The sequence below is a fragment of the Oncorhynchus keta genome, chromosome 14, assembly GCF_023373465.1.
Source record: "Oncorhynchus keta strain PuntledgeMale-10-30-2019 chromosome 14, Oket_V2, whole genome shotgun sequence".
In the NCBI taxonomy this organism is placed as follows: Eukaryota; Metazoa; Chordata; class Actinopteri; order Salmoniformes; family Salmonidae; genus Oncorhynchus; species Oncorhynchus keta.
The window spans coordinates 11,205,775-11,224,925 of record NC_068434.1 but is presented as its reverse complement, the minus strand read 5'-3'; the positions used below and the strand labels follow the sequence as shown (position 1 = coordinate 11,224,925).

General features: G+C 45.2%; 2 protein-coding genes across 9 annotated transcripts in view; one reads left to right on the top strand and one right to left on the bottom strand.

Moving 5' to 3' along the window:
• Positions 1 to 19,151, bottom strand: part of bmpr1ba (bone morphogenetic protein receptor, type IBa) — a 189,619-nt gene that overhangs the window by 99,745 nt on the left and 70,723 nt on the right. The gene's annotated exons all lie outside the window — the stretch shown is intronic.
• LOC127907425 (putative mediator of RNA polymerase II transcription subunit 26) lies at positions 22 to 17,351 on the top strand. The gene is made up of 4 exons (XM_052462673.1): positions 22 to 96; positions 15,702 to 16,214; positions 16,248 to 16,559; positions 16,731 to 17,351. The coding sequence occupies exons 1-4, from the start codon at positions 22 to 24 to the stop codon at positions 17,202 to 17,204; spliced, it is 1,374 nt and encodes a 457-aa protein (XP_052318633.1). The 3' UTR covers positions 17,205 to 17,351.

The following is a 19,151-nucleotide window of genomic DNA, read 5'->3' as shown; positions in this document are numbered from 1 at the left end:
AATTATCCTTATGTTGGAAAAATGGGGGCATCAAAAGTGAAAAAGTCCCTGAGCTCAGCTTGCACACGGTTTGTCAAGCTACTTGACTTGCATTCGGTAAGTCCACTGAGGGACAGATGTTTGGAGAAACGCTTGAGCAGTAGCGAGGAAACGGAAAGATGAAATCCCTACTTCCTGACCACAAATGGACCATGAAGTTCTGTCCAACTGAGAGGCAGGAAGAGAGTTCAAACTGGGCGTAACAGTGTGGCATTCAGTCAACAGACACACGAGCTCGGTGCTGTGGATCTCCTTTACACTACCTGAGGGTTTCATGTACCCAACAAAGCAATCTTCACAGTCTAATACTAAGTTAATCCTTCATAGCTAGCAAGATGTTGGACTTGCAATTATTGGACTACAATTTTCCTCCTCCATTAGCAATGTGTAGCAGCCTCTTGGGTGATGCTTGACTGCCGCAATACGGGCACCAAAACAACTGGTAAGTTCTCAATGCTTTAAGCTTGTTGCACGTGTTTTAGCAAGAGAAAAAGTGTTGCCCTCAGGCTGTTGAGCATTGATAACATTTAAGCAATCGTCGAATAGAAGACCAAACCATTCCGAACAGAATGTAGCCACTACAGAGACAGGACAGGCCCCTTTCTTTTCCAGACAGACAGCTGCGGGGAGCAATCATGACCTTTAGACGGAGCCAGTGAAACGGTCAGTTGACATGCCTGACTCCGCTCCAGTCAGATAAACACCACAACTCTTAGTGACACGCCGTCCTCTGATGTCAGAGAGCATGAGATTGTGTGATGTCGGAGGAAGAACACTGACTTCTCTGGCATGTTAAGAACTCAGACGTCCCTCCCAAATAGTACCCTATTCCCTACGTAGTGCACTACTTTTAACTAAAGACCCTGATCGAGCGTAGTGCCCTACATTTAACGAAAGACCATGATCGAACGTAGTGCACTACTTTTAACTAAAGACCCTGATCAAACGGAGTGCACTACTTTTAACTAAAGACCCTGATCAAACGGAGTGCACTACATTTAACTAAAGACCCTGATCAAACGGAGTGCACTACTTTTAACTAAAGACCCTGATCAAACGTAGTGCACTACTTTTAACTAAAGACCCTGATCAAACGTAGTGCACTACTTTTAACTAAAGACCCTGATCAAACGTAGTGTACTACTTTTAACTAAAGACCCTGATCAAACGTAGTGCACTACTTTTAACTAAAGACCTTGATCTAACGTAGTATACTACTTTTGAATTTTAACCGACTCTCTTCTCTGTATACATCAATGAGGTCACTCTTGCTGCTGGTGAGTCTCTGATCCACCTCTATGCAGACGACACCATTCTGTATACTTCCGGCCCTTCTTTGGACACTGTGTTAACAACCCTCCAGGCAAGCTTCAATGCCATACAACTCTCCTTCCGTGGCCTTCAACTGCTCTTAAATACAAGTAAAACTAAATGCATGCTCTTCAACCGATCGCTACCTGCACCTACCCGCCTGTCCAACATCACTACTCTGGACGGCTCTGACTTAGAATACGTGGACAACTACAAATACTTAGGTGTCTGGTTAGACTGTAAACTCTCCTTCCAGACTCATATCAAACATCTCCAATCCAAAGTTAAATCTAGAATTGGCTTCCTATTTCACAACAAAGCATCCTTCACTCATGCTGCCAAACATACCCTTGTAAAACTGACCATCCTACCGATCCTCGACTTTGGCGATGTCATTTACAAAATAGCCTCCAATACCCTACTCAACAAATTGGGTGCAGTCTATCACAGTGCAATCCGTTTTGTCACCAAAGCACCATATACTACCCACCATTGCGACCTGTACGCTCTCGTTGGCTGGCCCTCGCTTCATACTCGTTGCCAAACCCACTGGCTCCATCGGAGTGCACTACTTTTAACTAAAGACCCAAACGTAGTGTACTACTTTTAACTAAAGACCCTGATCAAACGTAGTGCACTACTTTTAACTAAAGACCCTGATCAAACGTAGTGCACTACTTTTAACTAAAGACCCTGATCAAACGTAGTGTACTACTTTTAACTAAAGACCCTGATCAAACGTAGTGCACTACTTTTAACTAAAGACCCTGATCAAACGGAGTGCACTACTTTTAACTAAAGACCCTGATCAAACGGAGTGCACTACATTTAACTAAAGACCCTGATCAAACGGAGTGCACTACTTTTAACTAAAGACCCTGATCAAACGTAGTGCACTACTTTTAACTAAAGACCCTGATCAAACGTAGTGCACTACTTTTAACTAAAGACCCTGATCAAACGTAGTGTACTACTTTTAACTAAAGACCCTGATCAAACGTAGTGCACTACTTTTAACTAAAGACCTTGATCTAACGTAGTATACTACTTTTGAATTTTAACTGACTCTCTTCTCTGTATACATCAATGAGGTCACTCTTGCTGCTGGTGAGTCTCTGATCCACCTCTATGCAGACGACACCATTCTGTATACTTCCGGCCCTTCTTTGGACACTGTGTTAACAACCCTCCAGGCAAGCTTCAATGCCATACAACTCTCCTTCCGTGGCCTTCAACTGCTCTTAAATACAAGTAAAACTAAATGCATGCTCTTCAACCGATCGCTACCTGCACCTACCCGCCTGTCCAACATCACTACTCTGGACGGCTCTGACTTAGAATACGTGGACAACTACAAATACTTAGGTGTCTGGTTAGACTGTAAACTCTCCTTCCAGACTCATATCAAACATCTCCAATCCAAAGTTAAATCTAGAATTGGCTTCCTATTTCACAACAAAGCATCCTTCACTCATGCTGCCAAACATACCCTTGTAAAACTGACCATCCTACCGATCCTCGACTTTGGCGATGTCATTTACAAAATAGCCTCCAATACCCTACTCAACAAATTGGGTGCAGTCTATCACAGTGCAATCCGTTTTGTCACCAAAGCACCATATACTACCCACCATTGCGACCTGTACGCTCTCGTTGGCTGGCCCTCGCTTCATACTCGTTGCCAAACCCACTGGCTCCATCGGAGTGCACTACTTTTAACTAAAGACCCTGATCAAACGTAGTGTACTACTTTTAACTAAAGACCCTGATCAAACGTAGTGCACTACTTTTAACTAAAGACCCTGATCAAACGTAGTGCACTACTTTTAACTAAAGACCCTGATCAAACGTAGTGTACTACTTTTAACTAAAGACCCTGATCAAACGTAGTGCACTACTTTTAACTAAAGACCCTGATCAAACGTAGTGCACTACTTTTAACTAAAGACCCTGATCAAACGTAGTGCACTACTTTTAACTAAAGACCCTGATCAAACGGAGTGCACTACATTTAACTAAATACCCTGATCAAACGTAGTGCACTACTTTTAACTAAAGACCCTGATCAAACGTAGTGCACTACTTTTAACTAAAGACCCTGATCAAACGTAGTGCACTACTTTTAACTAAAGACCCTGATCAAACGTATTGTACTACTTTTAACTAAAGACCCTGATCAAACGTAGTGTACTACTTTTAACTAAAGACCCTGATCAAACGTAGTGCACTACTTTTAACTAAAGACCCTGATCAAACGTAGTGCACTACTTTTAACTAAAGACCCTGATCAAACGTAGTGTACTACTTTTAACTAAAGACCCTGATCAAACGTAGTGTACTACTTTTAACTAAAGACCCTGATCAAACGTAGTGCACTACTTTTAACTAAAGACCCTGATCAAACGTAGTGCACTACTTTTAACTAAAGACCCTGATCAAACGTAGTGTACTACGTATTTATCTATGCAGTCACTTTCATAACTCTACTCACATGTACATATTACCTCAACTACCTCGACTAACCGGTGCCCCTGCACATTAACTCTGTACCGGTACGTCCTGTATATAGCCTCCACATTAACTCTGTACCGGTACGTCCTGTATATAGCCTCCACATTAACTCTGTACCAGTACCCCCTGTATATAGCCTCCACATTAACTCTGTACCAGTACCCCCTGTATATAGCCTCCACATTAACTCTGTACCAGTACCCCCTGTATATAGCCTCCACATTAACTCTGTACCAGTACCCCCTGTATATAGCCTCCACATTGACTCTGTACCGGTACCCCCTGTATATAGCCTCCACATTACATTTTACATTTACATTTAAGTCATTTAGCAGACGCTCTTATCCAGAGCGACTTACAAATTGGTGCATTCACCTTATGACATCCAGTAGAACAGTCACTTTACAATAGTGCATCTAAATCTTAAAGGGGGGTGAGAATGATTACTTATCCTATCCTAGGTATTCCTTAAAGAATTAACTCTGTACCGGTACCCCCTGTATATAGCCTCCACATTAACTCTGTACTGGTACGTCCTGTATATAGCCTTCACATTAACTCTGTACTGGTATGTCCTGTATATAGCCTCGCTATTGTTATTTTACTGCCTCTCTTTCATTATTTGTTATTTTTATTTATTGTTTCTTAAGGGGTTGTAAGTAAGCATTCCTGTTGTATTCAGCATTTCACTGTAAGGTCTACCTACACCTGTTGTATTCAGCATTTCACTGTAAGGTCTACTACACCTGTTGTATTCATCATTTCACTGTAAGATCTACTATACCTGTTGTATTCAGCATTTCACTGTAAGGTCTACTACACCTGTTGTATTCAGCATTTCACTGTAAGGTCTACTACACCTGTTGTATTCAGCATTTCACTGTAAGGTCTACTACACCTGTTGTATTCAGCATTTCACTGTAAGGTCTACTACACCTGTTGTATTCAGCATTTCACTGTAAGGTCTACTACACCTGTTGTATTCAGCATTTCACTATAAGGTCTACTACGCCTGTTGTATTCAGCACATGTGACAAATAAAATGTTTTTTTGTTTTTTTTGATGATGTCGGTTAAAGTGTACCACTTTGATGATGTAGGTTAAAGTGTCCCACTTTGAGGATGTAGGTTAAAGTGTACCACTTTGATGATGTAGGTTAAAGTGTACCACTTTGATGATGTCGGTTAAAGTGTACCACTTTGATGATGTAGGTTAAAGTGTCCCAGTTTGATGATGTCGGTTAAAGTGTCCCACTTTGATGATGTAGGTTAAAGTGTCCCACTTTGATGATGTAGGTTAAAGTGTACCACTTTGATGATGTCGGTTAAAGTGTACCACTTTGATGATGTAGGTTAAAGTGTACCACTTTGATGATGTCGGTTAAAGTGTACCACTTTGATGATGTAGGTTAAAGTGTCCCAGTTTGATGATGTCGGTTAAAGTGTCCCACTTTGATGATGTAGGTTAAAGTGTCCCACTTTGATGATGTAGGTTAAAGTGTACCACTTTGATGATGTCGGTTAAAGTGTACCACTTTGATGATGTAGGTTAAAGTGTCCCACTTTGATGATGTAGGTTAAAGTGTCCCACTTTGATGATGTAGGTTAAAGTGTCCCACTTTGATGATGTAGGTTAAAGTGTCCCACTTTGATGATGTAGGTTAAAGTGTCCCACTTTGATGATGTAGGTTAAAGTGTACCACTTTGATGATGTCGGTTAAAGTGTCCCACTTTGATGATGTAGGTTAAAGTGTCCCACTTTGATGATGTAGGTTAAAGTGTACCACTTTGATGATGTCGGTTAAAGTGTACCACTTTGATGATGTCGGTTAAAGTGTACCACTTTGATGATGTAGGTTAAAGTGTCCCACTTTGATGATGTAGGTTAAAGTGTCCCACTTTGATGATGTAGGTTAAAGTGTCCCACTTTGATGATGTAGGTTAAAGTGTACCACTTTGATGATGTAGGTTAAAGTGTACCACTTTGATGATGTCGGTTAAAGTGTACCACTTTGATGATGTCGGTTAAAGTGTACCACTTTGATGATGTAGGTTAAAGTGTCCCACTTTGATGATGTAGGTTAAAGTGTCCCACTTTGATGATGTAGGTTAAAGTGTCCCACTTTGATGATGTAGGTTAAAGTGTACCACTTTGATGATGTCGGTTAAAATGTACCACTTTGATGATGTAGGTTAAAGTGCCCCACTTTGATGATGTAGGTTAAAGTGTACCACTTTGATGATGTAGGTTAAAGTGCCCCACTTTGATGATGTCGGTTAAAGTGCACCACTTTGATGATGTCGGTTAAAGTGTACCACTTTGAGGATGTAGGTTAAAGTGTACCACTTTGATGATGTAGGTTAAAGTGTACCACTTTGATGATGTCGGTTAAAGTGCCCCACTTTGATGATGTAGGTTAAAGTGTACCACTTTGATGATGTAGGTTAAAGTGCCCCACTTTGATGATGTAGGTTAAAGTGTACCACTTTGATGATGTCGGTTAAAGTGTACCACTTTGATGATGTCGGTTAAAGTGTACCACTTTGAGGATGTAGGTTAAAGTGTACCACTTTGATGATGTCGGTTAAAGTGTACCACTTTGATGATGTAGGTTAAAGTGTACCACTTTGATGATGTCGGTTAAAGTGTCCCACTTTGATGATGTAGGTTAAAGTGTACCACTTTGATGATGTAGGTTAAAGTGTACCACTTTGATGATGTCGGTTAAAGTGTACCACTTTGATGATGTAGGTTAAAGTGTACCACTTTGATGATGTCGGTTAAAGTGTACCACTTTGATGATGTAGGTTAAAGTGTACCACTTTGATGATGTAGGTTAAAGTGTACCACTTTGATGATGTCGGTTAAAGTGTACCACTTTGATGATGTAGGTTAAAGTGTCCCACTTTGATGATGTCGGTTAAAGTGTACCACTTTGATGATGTCGGTTAAAGTGTACCACTTTGATGATGTAGGTTAAAGTGTACCACTTTGATGATGTCGGTTAAAGTGTACCACTTTGATGATGTAGGTTAAAGTGTCCCACTTTGATGATGTAGGTTAAAGTGTACCACTTTGATGATGTCGGTTAAAGTGTCCCACTTTGATGATGTCGGTTAAAGTGTACCACTTTGATGATGTAGGTTAAAGTGTCCCATTTTGATGATGTCGGTTAAAGTGTACCACTTTGATGATGTCGGTTAAAGTGTACCACTTTGATGATGTCGGTTAAAGTGTACCACTTTGATGATGTCGGTTAAAGTGTACCACTTTGATGATGTCGGTTAAAGTGCCCACTTTGATGATGTAGGTTAAAGTGTACCACTTTGATGATGTCGGTTAAATTGTCCCATTTTGATGATGTAGGTTAAAGTGTCCCATTTTGATGATGTAGGTTAAAGTGTCCCACTTTGATGATGTCGGTTAAAATGTACCACTTTGATGATGTAGGTTAAAGTGTCCCACTTTGATGATGTAGGTTAAAGTGTCCCACTTTGATGATGTCGGTTAAAGTGTACCACTTTGATGATGTCGGTTAAAGTGTCCCACTTTGATGATGTAGGTTAAAGTGTCCCACTTTGATGATGTAGGTTAAAGTGTACCACTTTGATGATGTCGGTTAAAGTGTCCCACTTTGATGATGTAGGTTAAAGTGTCCCACTTTGATGATGTCGGTTAAAATGTACCACTTTGATGATGTAGGTTAAAGTGTCCCACTTTGATGATGTAGGTTAAAGTGTCCCACTTTGATGATGTAGGTTAAAGTGTCCCACTTTGATGATGTCGGTTAAAATGTACCACTTTGATGATGTAGGTTAAAGTGTCCCACTTTGATGATGTAGGTTAAAGTGTCCCACTTTGATGATGTCGGTTAAAATGTACCACTTTGATGATGTAGGTTAAAGTGTCCCACTTTGATGATGTAGGTTAAAGTGTCCCACTTTGATGATGTAGGTTAAAGTGTACCACTTGGGACTCAGACAAGGACACTGAGAGAAATGGTGCTGGGAAGAGCACAGCTTCACTGTAATGTACTGTTCTCGAACCACCTCCTAAATCTGGGAACAGTTGTGGAACAGATTAGTGTAGTGGGATATTTGGGTGTCATTTCCCCAGTTCATTTAAGGAAACTAGTTTCAGTCCAAAAACAGGGATTCAAGTTAAGACAGGAGATAAATTAGGAAGCCGCTAACTTGCCAACACAGTTCTCAAGGCTGATAATCTTGGGCTTCACTATGGTGAAGGCTGCAGACAGGTGTGTGTGTGTGTGTGTGTGTGTGTGTGTGTGTGTGTGTGTGTGTGTGTGTGTGTGTGTGTGTGTGTGTGTGTGTGTCTGGTTAGATCAGTAAAGCTTCCTTAGAATCCCCATCAACAGAAAGGCAGACATGTTCAACACAGGTGCCAAATCAAATCATATTAGTCACGTGCACAGAATACAAACAGATGTAGACCTTACAGTGAAATGCTTATTTACGAGCCCCTAAAAAAATACGGAGAAGAATAAGTAATAAAAGTAACAAGTAATTAAAGAGCAGCAGTAAAATAACAATAGCAAGACTATATACAGGGGGTTACCGGTACAGAGTCAATGTGCAGGGGCACCAGTTAGTTGAGGTAATATGTACATGGTACATGTAGGTAGAGTTATTAAAGTGGGGGGGCAATACAAATAGTCTGAGTAGCCATTTGATTAGGTGTTCAGGAGTCTTATGACTTGGGGGTAGTAGCTGTTTAGATCCCTCTTGGACATAGACTTGGCGCTCTTGTACCACTTTCCGTGCAGTATCAGACAAAACAGTCTATGACTGGGGTGGCTGGAGTCTTTGACAATTTTTAGGGTCTTCCTCTGACACTAGTAGTGCATACGGCACCTTACATCACTGGGGCCAAGCTTCCTACCTCTGTAGTGCCTTGCAGTCAGAGGCCGAGCAGTTGCCATACCAGGCAGTGATGCAACCATGCTCTCGATGGTGCAGCTGTAGAATCTTTTGAGGATCTGAGGACCCATGCCAAATCTCCTGAATAAGTTTTGTCGTGCCCTCTTCACCACTGTCTTGGTGTGCTTGGACCATATTAGTTTGTTGGTGATGTGGACACCAAGGAACTTGAAATTCTCAACCTGCTCAACTGCAGTCCCGTCGATGAGAATGGAGGCGTGCTCGGTCCTCTTTTTCCTGGAGTCCACAATCATCTCTTTTGTGTTGAGGGAGAGGTTGTTGTCCTGGCACCACATGGCCAGGTCTCTGACCTCCTCCCTATAGGCTGTCTCATCGTTGTCGGTGATCAGGCCTACCACTGTTGTGTAATTGGCAGACTTAATGATGGTGTTGGAGTCCTGCCTGGCCGTGCAGTCATGAGTGAACAGGGAGTACAGGAGGGGGCTGAGCATGCACCCGAGGGGCCCCTGTGTTGAGGATCAGCGTGGCGGATGTGTTGTTACCTAACCTTACCACCTGGGGGCAGCCCATCAGGAAGTCCAGGATCTAGTTGCAGAGGGAGGGGTTTAGTCCCAGGGTCCTTAGCTTATTGATGAGCTTGAAGGGCACTCTGGTGTTGAACGCTGAGCTGTAGTCAATGAACAGCATTCTCACATAGGTGTTGCTTTAGTCCAGATGGGAAAGGGCAGTGTGGAGTGGAATAGAGATTGCATCATCTGTGGATCTGTTGGGGCGGTATGCAAATTGGAGTGGGTCTAGGGTTTTTGGGATAATGGTGTTGATGTGAGACATGGCCAGGCTTTCAAAGCACTTCATGAATACAGACGTGAGTGCTACGGGGCGGTAGTCATTTAGGCAGGTTACCTTAGTGTTCTTGGGCACAGGCACTATGGTGGTCTGCTTAAAACACGTTGGTATTACAGACTCGGATAGGGAGAGGTTGAAAATGTCAGTTTAGATACTTGCCAGTTGGTCAGCACATGCTCGCAGTACACGTCCTGGTAATCAGTCTGGCTCTGCGGCCTTGGGAATGTTGACCTGTTTAAAGGTCTTACATCGGCTGCGGAGAGATTGATTATACAGGCTTCCAGAACAGCTGGTGCTCTCATGCATGTTTCAGTGTTATTTGCTTCGAAGTGAGCATAGAAGTAGTTTAGCTCGTCTGGTAGGCTCGTGTCACTGGGCAGCTCTCGGCTGTGCTTCCCTTTGTAGTGAGCAAAAATACAAACATAACATGTAAAGATCCCAGAAATGTTCCATATGCACAAAAAGCTTATTTCTATCAAATGTTGTGCACAAATGTGTTTACATCCCTGTTAGTGAGAATTTCTCCTTTGCCAAGATAATCCATCCACCTGACAGGTGTGGCATATCAAGAAGCTGGTTAAACAGCATGATCATTACACAGGTGCACCTTGTGCTGGGAACAATAAACGGCCACTAAAATGTGCAGTTCCATCACACAAAACAATGTCACAAGTGTCAAATTGAGGGAGCATTGAATTGGCATGGTGACTGCAGCAATGTCCACCAGAGCTGTTGGCAGATAATTAAATGTTAATTCCTCTACCATAAGCCACCTCTTGAATAATTTTAGAAAATTTGGCAGTAGGTCCAACCGGCCTCATAACCGCAGATCACGTGTAACTAAACCAGCCCAGGACCTCCACATCTGACTTCTTTACCTGCTGGATCATCTGAGACCAGCCACCCAGACAGCTGATGAAACTGTGGGTTTGCACAACTGAAGAATTTCTACAAACACTCAGAAACCATCTCAGGGAAGCTTATCTACATGCTCGCCATCCTCACCAGGTTCTTGACCTGACCGCAGTTCGCCGTCGTAACCGACTTTAGTGTGCAAATACTCAATACGCCACAGGCACGCTGGAGAAGTGTGCTCTTCACGGATGACTCAACTGTATCAGGCAGATGGCAGACAGCGTGTATGGTGTCGTGTGGGCGAGCGGTTTACTGATGTCAACGTTGCCCCATGGTGGCGGTGGGGTTATGGTATGGGCAGGCATAAACTACGGACAACGAACACAATTGCATTTTATCTATGGCAATTTGAATGCACAGAGATGTCGTGACGAGATCCTGAGGCCCATTGTAGCGCCATTCATCCATCACCTCATGTTTCAACATGATAAATGTACTCCCTCATGTCGCAAGGATCTGTAAACAATTCTTGACGGCTGAAAATGTCTCAGTTCTTCCATGACCTGCATATTCACCAGACATGTCACCCATTGAGCATGTTTGGGATGCTCTGGATCAATGTGTACGACAGCGTGTTCCAGTTCCCGCCAATATCCAGCAACTTCGCACAATGAACAGGAAGGAGATGTGTCGCGCTGCATTAGACAAACGGTTGGCACACTAGATACTGACTGGTATTCTGATCCACGCCCCTACTTTTTAAAAGCATCTGTGATCAGATGCGTATCTGTATTCCCAGTCATGTGAAATCCATAGATTAGGGCCTAATGAATTTATTTCAATTGACTGATTTCCTTACATGAACTGTAACTCAGGAAAATCTCTGAAATTGTTGCACGTTGCGTAAATATTTCTGTTCAGTGTAGATTGTGGCTCCAGGGTTATTTTTTCCCTAGGTATCAGCTTCCCCACCCCCAATCTTAACCTTAACCATTAGTGGGAAAAATGCAAAACTGAACCAAAATCAGCACTTGGGGCAACTTCACCCTAATCCATCTAGGATTATAACGGTACGGACAGTGGTAGCCATTGTCAGACGACTGGAAGTATACGACCAGCCCCCTTGGGGCCACAAAGCACAACAGTAAGGCACATCCCCTTAGTTCGCACAATATCAATGTAGTTGCCACGGCAATTCTTGCACTTCATGAACATGCTTCTTCTCAACTATGTCATTTCTATGGTTAATGTGCCCTTGATTTAATATGGATTTCAAAAGCATCAGCTCTACCATCCTCCATGTGTCTATAGATGAGAGGTATGGTGTATTTATCACCTTGACAACAGCATGACAAATGGGTTGATCCAGAGTCCTGTCTGCAGCTGGTCCTCCAAGGTTAAAGAGGGATGCTCGTCTCACACCAACCCCACCCTAGCAGACCACGTTTGGGCTGCATGAGTCACAGAGGGTGGGGGTGAGGGCTGGGACCTGGGCATGCCATGCAGGCTCCAGACCTTCTGTCTGCCCAGTAGACTGTCTCTTAGAGCCTCATAGCGACATGTCTCTCTTAGGCTGTCCACAGCTCATCTCCACCTCCTGTCCCCAACGCTCCACCTCCTGTCCCCACCCCTTCACCTCCTGTCCCCACCTCTCCACCTCCTGTCCCCACCTCTCCACCTCCTGTCCCCACCACCTCTCACCTACGGCTGTAGTGTAGTGAAGTCAGCAGTCCTCAAACTGACACCCCCAGTCTCCCCTCCCCTTCCCTGTCCAAGGCACACATGGGGGAGTCGCTCGAGTTGAATGGAGTCGCTGTCATGTTGTGTAACCAGAGAAGAGAGAGAAAGAGAGAGGGGGAGGGAGAGCGCGAGAGAGCAAGGGAAAGAGAGGGAGAGCGCGAGAGAGCAAGGGAAAGAGAGGGAGAGCACGAGAGAGCAAGGGAAAGAGAGGGAGAGCACGGGAAAGAGAGGGAGAGCACGGGAAAGAGAGGGAGAGCACGAGAGAGCAAGGGAAAGAGGGAGTGCACGAGAGAGCAAGGGAAGAGAGGAGAGCACGAGAGCGCACGGGAAAGAGAGGGAGAGCACAAGAGAGCACGGGAAAGAGAGGGAGAGCACGAGAGAGCAAGGGAAAGCACGGGAAAGAGAGGGAGAGCACGAGAGAGAAAGGGAAAGAGGGAGAGCACGAGAGAGCAAGGGAAAGAGGGAGAGCACGAGAGAGCAAGGGAAAGAGAGGGAGAGCGCGAGAGAGCAAGGGAAAGAGAGGGAGAGCACGAGAGAGCAAGGGAAAGAGGGAGAGCACAAGAGAGCAAGGGAAAGAGAGGGAGAGCACAAGAGAGCAAGGGAAAGAGAGGGAGAGCACAAGGGAAAGAGAAGGAGAGCACGAGAGAGCAAGGGAAAGAGGGAGAGCACGAGAGAGCAAGGGAAAGAGAGGGAGAGCACGAGAGAGCAAGGGAAAGAGAGGGAGAACACGAGAGAGCAAGGGAAAGAGAGGGAGAGCACGAGAGAGCAAGGGAAAGAGGGACAGCACGAGAGAGCACGGGAAAGAGAGGGAGAGCAAGGGAAAGAGGGAGAGCACGAGAGAGCAAGGGAAAGAGAGGGAGAGCACGAGAGAGCAAGGGAAAGAGGGAGAGCACGAGAGAGCAAGGGAAAGAGGGAGAGCACGAGAGAGCAAGGGAAAGAGAGGGAGAGCGCGAGAGAGAGAACAAGGGAAAGAGTGAGACTAAGGGAAAGAGAGGGAGAGCACGAGAGAGCAAGGGAAAGAGGGAGTGCACGAGAGAGCAAGGGAAGAGAGGGAGAGCACGAGAGCGCAAGGGAAAGAGGGAAGCACGAGAGCAAGGGAAAGAGAGGGAGAGCACGAGAGAGCAAGGGAAAGAGAGGGAGAGCACGAGAGAGCAAGGGAAAGAGAGGGAGAGCACGAGAGAGCAAGGGAAAGAGGGAGAGCACAAGAGAGCAAGGGAAAGAGAGGGAGAGCACAAGAGAGCAAGGGAAAGAGAGGGAGAGCACAAGGGAAAGAGAAGGAGAGCACGAGAGAGCAAAGGAAAGAGGGAGAGCAAAGGAAAGAGAGGGAGAGAGCGGGAAGAGAGACAAGTTCCACACACACAGCTGCTGAGCGTAACTGTGATATCATGGAACAAAGCTGGAATGCACTGAAGGCTGTTGACTCCCTCCCTCCCTCGGCCACCCGGCAAAGCCTTTGTTTTTCCTTGGTTGGTCTGAGGGAAGTGAGAAGGCTGTGACCTAATAGATCCTTTGAAACTAATGCAGACTTTGCAGTCGCCATCTACAGTAAAATATAGAATAAGTTCATTTGATTAAGTGTGGTACTACACAATCATCGTTAACCTTTCTACTGATCATTTTTCATTCCGGGGTGATGTTTCCCCTAGGTACAGATCTAGGGTCAGCTTCTTCTGCCCCAATCCAAACATTAACCATTGGTGGGGAAAATGCTGAACTGACCTTAAATCAGCATATAGGGGCAACTTCACTCTATACCAAATTTCAGTCAAATCGAGATAATTAATAGTGCTAAAAGTAAACAAAGATGGAGGATAAGTTTTAATCAACAAACATGAAGGAAACTGATTTGTGACTAAACTTTAGCCAATTTGAAGCATGAACATTGTTGCATGTGAAATGTTTGGAAAGAGGGGTCTAGGATAAGGAGCCACATAAAGGTCTACTCACAGATACACCATGCACACACAGACACACATGCTCCTCACACACTCACACTCTCTAGGATAAGGAGCCACATAAAGGTCTACTCACAGATACACCATGCACACACAGACACACATGCTCCTCACACACTCACACTCTCTAGGATAAGGAGCCACATAAAGACCTACTCACAGATACACCATGCACACACAGACACACATGCTCCTCACACACTCACACTCTCTAGGATAAGGAGCCACATAAAGGTCTACTCACAGATACACCATGCACACACAGACACACATGCTCCCCACACACTCACACTCTCTAGGATAAGGAGCCACATAAAGGTCTACTCACAGATACACCATGCACACACAGACACACATGCTCCCCACACACTCACACTCTCTAGGATAAGGAGCCACATAAAGGTCTACTCACACATACACCATGCACACACAGACACACATGCTCCCCACACACTCACACTCTCTTTTCCACCGGTAAATGGGGGAGTGATTATTTTATTTTATTATATAAGAAAATATCATCCAACCTGGCAACTCACACTGGTTTAAATTCACACATTTCCTTTTATTGCTGCCTCGTTTGGCAACCACATAAAACACTCCAAGCCCTGTGGGCTATAGTTAGAACAAAGGACCCGATTCATGATGACTGGTGTTACTAAAGGGAGAAATATTCCCACATTTAGGCCTTGCCCTTCACTGTTTACAGTTGACACAGACCAGGTTGTAGTGACAATATAGATCCAAATAGGATACGTCACTGTCCATCATGTCGACGCAATACCTAAAGCATATCCTCTACCAGAGAGACAGTAAGGTTCGAGACAGTACAACACTTTAACGTTGACAATTTGTTGGTGCCACAGGAGAGTGGCGACACCTCTTTTCACTGCAGCGTTCCCCTCTCAACGGCAGGTGAAGTCCTCCTTTTATGCAGGAAGCAGAAATGTCACTGAAGGTGTTGGGTTTCACCGATACCTCAGGTGTTTGTGCGGGCTGTGGGCTGGCGTGAGGCAACGTGCCAGACAGGCTTGTTTCTGTAAGGATCAATGTAGGATTACGGGTAAATCCCTTCTTTCACTGACTTTCTCAGAGCCGTCACCCCCTGAATGATTTACAAGAGAGACACTGACGGGAAGCACAATCCACACCACCAGCGCTAGAGACTAATAAAACAACCGCTGATTTACTGTCGAAAAACGGAACGTATCGGTAACAGAGTCACTGTGTGCGCTGTGATTTGCTGGGTCAGGGGCTCTGGGGGAGGGGGTGGGGGGAATCAACTGTTTATATATACACACACACACACACACACACACACACACACTGAACTAAAGGGTAGAGAAGAAAACAAAGGCTATAATGCAGAATGGACTGCACCCCTTACACAGTTGGAAGGCTGGTAACTTCCATGTGCTCTACAGAAAGACCACAGCCATTTAGCCTTCAACAGCACCAGGTCCAGAACTCAAAACAAAGCCTATAATGCAGACCATGGACTCACCCTTACACAGTTGGTCCAGAACTGCGTTTCACTTCTCTACAGCACCAGGTCCAGAACTCAAAGCGTTTCAGCCTTCAACAGCACCAGGTCCAGAACTCAAAGCGTTTCAGCCTTCAACAGCACCAGGTCCAGAACTCAAAGCGTTTCAGCCTTCAACAGCACCAGGTCCAGAACTCAAAGCGTTTCAGCCTTCAACAGCACCAGGTCCAGAACTCAAAGCGTTTCAGCCTTCAACAGCACCAGGTCCAGAACTCAAAGCGTTTCAGCCTTCAACAGCACCAGGTCCAGAACTCAAAGCGTTTCAGCCTTCAACAGCACCAGGTCCAGAACTCAAAGCGTTTCAGCCTTCAACAGCACCAGGTCCAGAACTCAAAGCGTTTCAGCCTTCAACAGCACCAGGTCCAGAACTCAAAGCGTTTCAGCCTTCAACAGCACCAGGTCCAGAACTCAAAGCGTTTCAGCCTTCAACAGCACCAGGTCCAGAACTCAAAGCGTTTCAGCCTTCAACAGCACCAGGTCCAGAACTCAAAGCGTTTCAGCCTTCAACAGCACCAGGTCACTCAGCGTTTCAGCCTTCAACAGCACCAGGTCCAGAACTCAAAGCGTTTCAGCCTTCAACAGCACCAGGTCCAGAACTCAAAGCGTTTCAGCCTTCAACAGCACCAGGTCCTGAACTCAAAGCGTTTCAGCCTTCAACAGCACCAGGTCCTGAACTCAAAGCGTTTCAGCCTTCAACAGCACCAGGTCCTGAACTCAAAGCGTTTCAGCCTTCAACAGCACCAGGTCCTGAACTCAAAGCGTTTCAGCCTTCAACAGCACCAGGTCCTGAACTCAAAGCGTTTCAGCCTTCAACAGCACCAGGTCCTGAACTCAAAGCGTTTCAGCCTTCAACAGCACCAGGTCCAGAACTCAAAGCGTTCAGCCTTCAACAGCACTCCAGAACTCAAAGCGTTTCAGCACCCAGGTCCAGAACTCAAAGCGTTTCAGCCTTCAACAGCACCAGGTCCAGAACTCAAAGCGTTTCAGCCTTCAACAGCACCAGGTCCTGAACTCAGCCTTCAACAGCACCAGGTCCAGAACTCAAAGCGTTTCAGCCTTCAACAGCACCAGGTCCAGAACTCAAAGCGTTTCAGCCTTCAACAGCACCAGGTCCAGAACTCAAAGCGTTTCAGCCTTCAACAGCACCAGGTCCAGAACTCAAAGCGTTTCAGCCTTCAACAGCACCAGGTCCTGAACTCAAAGCGTTTCAGCCTTCAACAGCACCAGGTCCTGAACTCAAAGCGTTTCAGCCTTCAACAGCACCAGGTCCAGAACTCAAAGCGTTTCAGCCTTCAACAGCACCAGGTCCTGAACTCAAAGCGTTTCAGCCTTCAACAGCACCAGGTCCAGAACTCAAAGCGTTTCAGCCTTCAACAGCACCAGGTCCAGAACTCAAAGCGTTTCAGCCTTCAACAGCACCAGGTCCTGAACTCAAAGCGTTTCAGCCTTCAACAGCACCAGGTCCAGAACTCAAAGCGTTTCAACCTTTTAGATCATAATGAATAAGAGGGGATCTGATCCTAGATCAGACACTTTATAAATACGGGCCCAGGACAATACATACACCGCATGACACTAGCCAGCACTTTAAACTGTTCTTTTACACACATCCACACACCAGGTTTTGTGATCACTCCATGTGTTGTTTTCAGATGCGAGGAGATATACATTTCCCTGAATGAAAAACATCAGGCATGTCAAAAACATCACACACACACACACACTACCACACACACACACACACACACACACACACACACACACACACACACACACACACACACACACACACACACACACACACACACACACATCACTGGTGTCTTTGGGAAATCCATTTAGCACAGCGTTCAGTTGAATCCTTATTCGTGCATGCTCATTGTGGAATGTTCAGATAGACACAGTGTCTATCTACAAAACACGCGTCTGACATGTAGAAGAAAGGAATGGCGTCAGCTATCCTCTTCACGACATTTCTATGTGCAACGTTCCACACAGTGTTGAATGCAGCCTTGTTGTTGGAGGAACTACGGTAGATGTGAAGGCACGTTTGTGAAATTTGGGATATCCCCACAAAATGGTACCCTATTTCCCTAGATAGTGCACTACTTTTGACCAGGGCACTATGGCAGTGCACCAGAGTAGTGCACTAAAAGGGAATAGGCTGTCATTTGGAGTGAAAGTTTGGTGTCAGCTGCCTTTGGCAAAAGCACATGCCGTTTCCAGGTCAGCAACACGTCTGTTTTGTATAAAAAGTAATGAGCGACTACAATAATTGTATATACACCTAATTAGATCTTCACAAACACTGTCAGGGGATTGTATGCCTTCATTTATTTTCCTTTAAATACATGTTTTTTTTTAAGACTTGGGTTGTTGATACCGACTATATTCTGAAATGGTACCAAGTTAGTTTCACAGGTCAACATGTCAAAAAGGTTCTCATCCACAGAGAGGATTGCCTCACCCAGCGGATACCAATCCTGGTCTTGGAGACCCAAAGGGGTTTTTGCACTCACACCTAATTCAAAAACATCTTAGGCTTGATGATTAGTTGGGTCCGGGGAGAGCCGGGGAGAGCCGGGGAGAGCAGGGGGGAGCAGGGGGGAGCCGGGGGGAGCCGGGGGGAGCCGGGGGGAGCCGGGGGGAGCCGGGGAGCCGGGGAGAGCCGGGGAGCCGGGGAGACGCTCTGGCAGACAGGCGCTCACAAACACAGTCTCAAGGCCGTGTGGCAGACCACCTAGAATGGGGTTGAAACACCAGCAGTGGGAACAACCAAAAGGATCGAACTGGCTCCGGGGTGAAGTTTCCCCTAGGTACAGATCTAGGGTCAGCTTCCCCTTCCCCAATCCTAACCTAAACCATCAGTGGAGAAAATGCAAAACTGACCCAAGATCAGCAGTTAGGGGCAACTTCACCATACTCTGTGACCGGAGTATACTGTACTGATCTCTGGTTCAGTAGATGATGTTCAGCAACATCTTAGTAAGATCCATGATTGCTTGGCATGATGGGAAGAAAACATACGGTATTAGTAGTAGTAGTATTAGAGGTAGCAGTAGTAGAGGTAGCAGTAGTAGTAGTAGAGGTAGCAGTAGTAGAGGTAGAGGTAGCAGTAGTAGCAGTAGTAGAGGTAGCAGTGGTAGAGGTAGAGGTAGCAGTAGGGGTAGAGGTAGCAGTAGTAGTAGTGGTAGAGGTAGCAGTAGTAGTAGTGGTAGCAGTAGGGGTAGAGGTAGCAGTAGTAGTAGTGGTAGAGGCAGTAGTAGTAGTAGTAGAGACAGCAGTAGTAGTAGTAGAGACAGCAGTAGTAGTATAGGTAGAGGTAGCAGCAATAGTAGTAGTAGTAGTAGTAGAGGTAGAGGTGGCAGGAGTAGAGGTAATAGTAGTGGTAGAGGCAGTAGTAGTAGTACAGGCAGTAGTAGTAGTAGTAGTAGTAGTAGTAGTAGAGGTAGC